Source organism: Chrysochloris asiatica, unplaced genomic scaffold, assembly GCF_000296735.1.
Source record: "Chrysochloris asiatica unplaced genomic scaffold, ChrAsi1.0 scaffold00485, whole genome shotgun sequence".
Classification (NCBI taxonomy): Eukaryota; Metazoa; Chordata; class Mammalia; order Afrosoricida; family Chrysochloridae; genus Chrysochloris; species Chrysochloris asiatica.
The window spans coordinates 562,769-571,440 of record NW_006409003.1 but is presented as its reverse complement, the minus strand read 5'-3'; the positions used below and the strand labels follow the sequence as shown (position 1 = coordinate 571,440).

Genomic DNA, 8,672 nt, shown 5'->3' with positions numbered 1-8,672 from the left:
AGGGTGGAGGGTCAGAGGAAAAGAGGAAGACCCCCAATGAGATGCACTGGCAAAGTGGCAGCATCAATGGGCTCAAGCGTGGCAACAATTGTGAGGTTGGCCCAGGATCGGGCAGTGTTTCGTTGTGCTGTGCATAAGGTCATTATGAGTCAGTGCTGACTAGATGGCACCTAACAACAACAACAAATATATGTATTAAGTTTTTATTACGAACTGAGTGATTGTTTACTTGGGGGAACACCAGTTTTACACTCATCCTATGGTATTTGTTTCACTGCAGTGATTACAATCCCCTGCACACTGCATCACCCAACAGCACTTGTCTCCATTCTCAGGTATTTTTGGTTCAAGGGTTAAAGATCATCTCAGGGCAGTAGTTTCAGGAGCCATCTAGTCTCACAGATCCAAAACATCTGGATTCCCTGAGAATTTGAAATAGTGTCTATACTTACCCCCCTTGATCAGGATTCTTCTACAGAATCTTCAACCAAAATTTCAATAATGGTTTGTTGTTAAGTGCCTCTGAGTTGGTTCCGACTCACTGTGACCCTGTATAGGGTTTCCAAGGAGCAGTTGGTGGATTTGAACTGCTGAGTGACGGTAGCCGGGCAATATCCAGTTTGGTCTCATGGCAAAGGAGGCAGTTGTTTGTGGAAACAACTAGCCACACTCCCTCTCCCCCTCCTATTCCTGGTTCTCCTTCCTCTGATGCTACAAGCAAATAGAGGCCAGGCACTGTATCTTGGATAAGAAGCTCTGGTAGCATAGTGGTTACAAATCGGGCTGCGAACCGCAAGGTCAGCAGTTCAAAACTACCAACTGTTCCGTGGGAGAAAGATGAGGCTTTCTGCTCCCGTAAAGATTCACAGCCTTGCAAACCCTGTTCAGGGTCACTATGAGTCAGAACCGACTCCACGGCACATAACCACAATAACAACTGTATCTTGGATGGCCACTTGCAAACTCTTCAGATCCCATGAACTAGGAGGCAGGACAGAAGCCATGAGAATCCTGGTACTGCAGGGTAAACAACGGACTGCAAACCACAGGTCATCAGTTCAAACCCATTAGCTGCTCCTTGGGATGCCTACATAGAGTCGGAACCGACTATATGGCACTTAACAACAATACATGGCTGGAGCCTGTGGTACTGCAGATTAACACTGGACTGCTAACCATAAGGAAGGTGGTTCAAACCCACCAGTTGCTCCTCAGAAACCCCATATAAAAGAGACACCAACTCGATGGTACTTAATAACAATACACAGCTAGACTAATAGTTGCACCTTAAGACGGCCGCTCACAATCACTACTGACCAAAGTGGAACACAGGCTATGTCTCTGTAGACGCATGTTAGATGGCAGTTGACCCTGGTGTCTAGAAGGGAAACAGTAACACTAGGGAGCTAAGCACACCTCAGAATAACCAACCAGGTGAAAGCATGCACCCAAAGGAGCTCTGGAAGGAGCTCTGGTAGCGTAGTGGTTACGAATCGGGCTGTGAACCTCAAGGTCAGCAGTTCGAAGCTACCAGCCACTGTGTGGGAGAAAGATGAGGCTTTCTGCTCCTGTAAGGACTCACAGCCTCGGAAACCCTGTACAGAGTCACTATGAGACAACCCGTGGACAGAGTTAAGGGTTATAAGAAGGGAATGGCAACAGGACACAGGGAAGAAGCAGGCTGAGTGATGTTACACTATGGAGTTGTGTGTAACATGAGTAATACGGAAAACTGTCCCGCTCTTTAAATCTTCACCAAATTTAACAAGTTAGAAAAGGAAAACAAAACAAAAACTTTATTTCTCCTACTGGGTGAGTACTATCCAATTACATGGAGGGGCTTCCAAAAGTTTGTGGGGAAAAAAATCCATTATTTGTTCATTTAAACTTTTTATTGGTAATTCTGTAAAGGTTTCCAGACGAGAGCATCAGTTTTACATTTAACAAATTATTCACTGTTTCATCTCAGTGATTACAATGCCCTCCCTGCAAGCCAATTATCCTACTCCCTCCTTGTGGCTCCCCATTTACATCATATATTTCACAAATGAACAAAGCAAAAATATTTGATATACGCATACAAAACAACAAAAAAGTATTTATTTAAATGACCAAAGGGCACATTCTGCAAGTCAGCCTCCTTGCCACAGGCACACTGCTTTTGCAGTTTTATCAGATATTCCAGTGTTAACAGCAGGACTTCAAGACAGTTCAATCATGGCCGATGAAGCAACGTCAGAACTGATCCATATTTGTGAAATGTGGGTGATGCAGGACAAGACCTGGACTGGGAAAAATTACAGGTAGAAGCGCTGAAATGGGAGACTCAAAAGAGGTGCAGTGAGCCCTTCCAAGAGCCTGATGTGGGAGACTGGACAGGTAGTAGGACTGTAAAGAGTGACCCATATTCAAAGTGGTTTAGTTGGCTGCCATCTTTGATGGGACACCACTGTTTCCAATGACAATGATGTTGATGATGAAACTGAAGAATTCTACTAACTTCTTCAATCTGAAATGAATCAAATGTGTAATTAAGGTGTACTAATTATGACTGGTGATTGGAATGTGAAAGTTGGAAACAAAGAGGAAAGATTGGTACTTGGGAAATATGGCTTTAGCGATAGAAAAGATGCTAGAGAGCCCATAAAATAATCTGCAAGACCAACATTTTATTCATTGTACTTGACCGTAAGGTCAGCAGCTCAAACTCATCAGCCACTCCTCGGAAACCCTATAGAGGGTAACTATGAGTTGGAACTGACTCGAAGGCACTTTAACAACAAATATCTCTTTTAAACAACAGAAACAGTGACTAAACACATGGATCTCGTCAGAAGGAACACACAGGAAATTAAAGACACTACATCCGTGGGAAGAGAAAATGGCAAAGCTAAATAGCATCACCATAACAAGACTAGGAGCCAACTGTGGAACAGCCCAACAATTGTTCATATGCAAGTCTAGAATGAAGCTGAATAGAATTAAACAAGTCCATGGGAGCTACCTGAAGTGTAGAGACTATCTTAAGAAAGACTGGATGCATTGGACACTAATGACTGAAGACCAGACGAGTTGTAGAATGATATCAAAAATACCACACATGAAGAAAACAAAAAGTCATTAAAAAGACAGGAAAAAAACCCAAAAAGACCAAACTCAAGGTCAGAAAAAGACTTAAACTTGCTCTTGAACATAGAGAAGCCAAAGCAACAGGAAGAAATGATGAAGAGTCAAGCAGAAAATCTCGGAGGGTAGCTTAAGAAGACAAAGGGCAGATGCATCAATTACTAATGAAGATCAAAGACTACAGCCTTCACTACAGATTCCACAATGTAAGGAACCTGAGAATCCTTACAACTGCACCAATACACAACATCACAATAAACGGAGGAAATACTGAAGCTGTCAAAGACTGTTTTGTGTTTTTTTTTAATGCTTTATTGTGAATTATGTGATAGTTTACATGGGAGGACATCAGTTTCGCATTGATCCCGTTGTAGATCATTTCCTTGGCATGGTTACAATCCCTTCCATGCATCATCCATCAACCAAAGGGTATACCCTGCAAGCCTGCCCCTCCGGTCGTCCGCACACCACCCCTCTCTCTCTCCAGGTCCAAAGTCTCCAGCTGCTCCATCTCCCCACGTCGTCGTCTCTGCCTCCATCCCTGGCATCACTGCTTCGCTGGGTAGGGTTCCATTCTCTGTTCTTCTCCTTCAATGGTCCCAGGGACTCCGCTGCTAGACTGTAAGGTTAATCAATCCCCTCCTCCTTTTGCCCCCAAATGCAAAGACTTTATTTTGCTCGGATGACAACCAATACTTATGGAAGCAACAGTCAAAAAAAAAAAAAGAAAAAAATCAAATAAGCCTACTACGAAAGATCTCTTTAAAGTGTAAAAGAGTAAAGATGTCACTTTGAGAACTAAGTTGTGCCTGAACCAAGCCAAGGTATTTTCAATCACTTCATATGCGTGTGAAAGCTCCACACTGAATAAGGAAGACCAAGTAGACTGGGCGCATTTAAAATTACAGTGTTGTTAAAGAATAGTCAAAGTACCACAGAATGCCAGAAGAACACATAAATCTGTCTTGGAAGAAGTGCAGCCTTAGAGTGAGAATGGTAAAATTTCGTCTTCTGTACTTTGGATATAATGTCAGGAAGGACCAGTCCTGGCGAAAGACATTGTGCTTGGTAAAGTAGAGGGTCAGCGAAAATGTGGAAGGCCCTCCATGACATGGATTAATATAGCGACAGCAACAATGGTAACACAACATCACAAACGTAAGGGTGGAAGACCACGCAGTGTTTTGTTCTGCTGTGCACGGGGGTTAGGATGAGTCAGAATCCACTTGATGGCACCATCACCATCAACACTGCTGGTTCCAACTCTGCCACAACAGAGATTTGGTTGCTATTCAATGTACATGTTGTCTTTGGGATCTAAAAGATAGATTACGTTTCTAGCAGGGTGCCAACACATAATTTCTCCCATTCCAGTTCACTCACAATGTCTTTGCCAATGCCACTCACACATCTATGCCAAGAAATTTAGAAGACAGTTATCTGACAAACTAATTGGGAGAGATCTGTATTTGTGCCACTGCAAAGAAAGGTGACCCAAAAGAATGTGGAAATCATTGGACAATGTCATTAATAACACATGCAAGTAAAATTTTACTAAGATAATTAAAAAGTGACTACAACAGTACATTGACAGGTGCTGCCAGAGGTTCAAGCCAGATTCAGACAAGGATGTGGAACGAGGGATATCACTGATGACGTCAGATGGATACGGGCTGAAAGCTAGAGAATACCAGAATACCACATATTTATTTACCTGTGTTTTATTGGCTATGCAAAGGCTTTCGACTGTGTGCATCATGACAAGTTATAGACAACATTGCAGAGAATGAGTATTCAGAAAGACTTAACTGTGCTCAAGAGGGCCATAACAAGGGGATTCTACATGGTTTAAAATCAGCAGAAGTGTGTGCCAGGGCAGTCTTCTTTCACCATACTTATTCAATCTGCATGCTAAACAAATAATCTAAGAAGCTGGATTATGAAGAAGAAAGTGGCATCAAGTTTGGAGGAAGATTTACTAACAATCTGCAATATGTAGGTGAGACAACCTTGCTTGATGAAAGCAAAGAGGACTTAAAATACTGATGAAGATCAAAGACCACAGCCTTCCATATGGGTTGTAATTAATGTAGGCAACAAAAATCCTCACCATTGGGCTAATAAATAACATCATCATAAAATACTGAAGTTGTCAAAGACTTGTTTGCTCGAATCAGCCATCAACACTCATGGAAGCAGCAGTCAAAAAATCAAATGACATAATGCACTAGGCAAATCTGCACAAGCCCTCTTTAAAGTGTTCAAGAGTAAAGCTGTCAGTTTGAGGACTAAAGTGTGTCTTACCCCAGCCATGGTATTTTCAATCACCTCACAGGCATGTGAAAGTTGGACAGTGAATAAGACCACAGAAGAATCGATGCATTTGAATTATGGTATTGAAGAAGAATATTATTGAAGAAGAATGGATTGCCAGAAGAATAAACCAATCTGTTTTGGAAGATGTACAGCCAGAATGTTCCTTAGAAGCCAGGATGGCCAGACTCTGTCTGTTTTACTTTAGAATATTATCAAAAGGGACCAGTCCCTGGACAAGAACACGATGCTTGGTAATGTGGAGGGACAGTGGCAGCATCAAGTGTCGCAGCAATTGTGAGATGGCACAGACCTATTTACTGGTAGTATAGTGGTTATGAATCAGGCTGCTAAGCTCAATGTCGGCAGTTTGAAATTACCAGCTGTTCCAAGGGAGAAAGATGAGGTTTTCTGCTCCCGTAAAGATTTACAGCCTCAGAAACCCTGTGCAGGGTCACTGTGTGGGAACCAACTCCATGGTACTTAACAACATTTACATTAAAAAAAAAAAGTTAGCATCATCCCTGACTCCTACCCTTGTTGTGGTTGTTATGTGCCCTGGAGTAGGTCCGTCTCATAGTGATCCAGTACAGGGTTTCCGAGGCTGCAAATCTTTAACCGGAGCAGAAAGCCTCATCTTTCTTCCGCGGAAACGCTGGTAGTTTCAAACTGTTGAGCTTGCGGTTCACAATCCGATTCGTAACCACTACGCTACCAGAGCTCCTACCCTACTCTCCCTGAAGTCTGGCAGCCCTACCTAGATTTATTAAATACCAAATCCACAAATGTCCTCCACTTCCACAGCCAACTAGTCCAGTCACCTTGAAGCTGCGCCTGGACTACGGCAGTAGCGTCTTCCCGAGTTTTCCTGCCACACAAGTCACATCCGTACTGGGATCCTAAGCTCCTGATACTCCCCTGAGCTCCAGGGCAGACGGTCAACTTCTCAGGGAGCCATTCCAAGCCTGACTCTACTCCCACGAGAATCGGAAACCTGTAGTCCCGTCAACACTTCCTGCTCAGTCTCAACTCCAAACATTTGCACATAGTTCTACCTATGCCTTGGATAACCTTCCAACAACATGGCCTTAACTCTGTACCCCGGTTTGGGGTTAGTTAAGGACTAGATGAACAGCAGATAAAGCTGGAACACCAGCTCTCCTTATACCCCGGGACACCACACTCCTAGACCCCTCCAGGTGGAGTCACAAACAGCGGGGCTCTGGGGTACACTCCTCAGCAGCGCGGGGTCCATGGGCACTTCTGCCACTCTGCAAAGGTCCAGCGGACCTCCAGGTCACTGAGAACGAATCTTACCAGTTATTACCTTGTCCAAGGCTTGGGGTCACAGGCCAGTGCTAACCCTACAGCGCCATCCCAGGAGCCAGAGATGGGCTGTTGTGGTGTGTTGGGGGGGTGAAATGTTCCGACATATACTGACCCCTGTATAGCCGACTGGTGAGTTTGAACCGCCAACCTTCGGGTTCAAAGCGACCTTGTGGACTCCAGAGATGGGCTACTAAGTAAAAAAGGGGAGCGGTTCGAACCCAGCAGGTCTGTGCCTGAGGAAGACGAGGCTGCCTGCTCCCATGGAGGTCTACCCTGTCCTAGAGGCTCGCTGCGTCGGACTAGACTAGAAGGCGGTGGGTTTTGTGTTTGGGGGCCTCCTCCTTACCACCCCACTTACACTCATTTGCCCTGAGCAGCTTCTGGGAAATTGGAGACGCACACAACACACAAGTTCCTCTTCTCATCAAACCCTCCCCGACAAGGGCGGTGCAAGCCCTCCGTTTGATATTACAGGCTTGACTCCCACCCCTAAAGACGAGAGGGTCTCGGGTCTACACGGACGGCTCTGGGCTCCTGACGCTCCCCCCCGGGCCACACCCGTGCGCAGACGGCCCTGATCCGAGGTGCTAGGGTTCCCCGGCGCCTTTACCTGAGGCAGCTCCTTCCGCCCGGACGCCGCCATCCGGGCCTGTGGGCGGCGCGTGGCCGTGAGAGGCGGGGGTGGAGGGTGGGCGGAGACCTGGACAAGGCCGCGCCCAGCCCGGTCCCGGCCCCGACACCCAGGGCGGCGTCGCAGGCCTGACTCACAAACGTTTCTGGGCCTTGACAACGCCGTCTCTCACGTAGACGCGTCCGCACCCGGCCCAGTGTAACCACTAATGGGCTGAGCACACGTGAGAACAATCAAAATGACCGCGACGAGGAAGACGCCGGATGTTCTGCCTGACATGATGCCCGCGAGAGGAAATGTCTCTCTCCTGGACATTCATTGGCTCAACGCCACTTCCGCTCTGCGCAGAGCTTTCTGGGTATTGTAGTTTCCACAGTTGTACAAGCTTCGGGGACGAAGACTAGAGACTGGAGGGCATATTCGGGAGCAATGGAACAAGGCATCCTCTGTCTCCAACGGCAGGAAGGGCCTTCGCCCCCACTTAAAGAAGCGGTTAAAGCCTTGAGAAGCATAATATTTCAGTCTTCATGAAGCTCAATCAGCTTTCTCCCAGAAGCTAGGAATGTGATTTCAGATGCTACAAAAGGCTAAAAGATCCAAATCCACAGGAACCTAATGAACAGTTTAAGATCAATTGCATGTATTCTGAAACATGTTCAGTCAGGGACAAGAGAAAAAAAATTATTCAACAAGACAGAAGAGACACGGAAGGACAAGGGTGGATCTCAGCCTGCAGTTAGCACAGAAAACATCTGTTTAGTCAATAATTTATCTCTTTCAGTGAGCAATACTTGTATCCGCTTAGTATTTCTCACTCCCCATACTGGGAGTTCTGGTGTGGCGCTGTGGGTTAGTGCGCCAGACTGCAAAGCCGTTTGAATTGCAAGGTCGGTGGTTCGGTGGCTCAATCATGAGCTGCTCCTCAGAATCGACTCGGCAGCACAGAACAAAAACAATTCCCCATACTGTAGAAGAAGGAGCTCTGGTAGCGTAGTGGTTACGAGTCGGCCTGCAAACCTCAAGGTCAGCAGTTCGAAACTACCAGCTGTTCCGTGAGAGAAAGATGAGGCTTTCTGCTCCTGTAAAGATTTATAATCTCGAAAACCCTGTATAGGGTCGCTATGATTTGGAACCAACTCCACGGCACATAACCACCACCATATTGCAGGAGTCCTGGTGTAACACTGTGGGATAAAGTACTGGACCGCAAGGTCGGCAGTTCAAACTCACCAACCGCACCTTGGAAACCCTATACACCTACACAGGATGGCTG

At 45.8% G+C, this 8,672-nt stretch overlaps 1 protein-coding gene across 1 annotated transcript in view; it reads right to left on the bottom strand.

Annotated features, from left to right (window-relative positions):
* Positions 1-8,672, bottom strand: part of LOC102821545 (zinc finger protein 548-like) — a 26,084-nt gene that overhangs the window by 5,496 nt on the left and 11,916 nt on the right. The window contains exon 3 of the mRNA XM_006877346.1: positions 7,379-7,527. Coding sequence (XP_006877408.1) covers positions 7,379-7,527 — 149 coding nt within the window. The remainder of the gene's footprint in view (positions 1-7,378; positions 7,528-8,672) is intronic.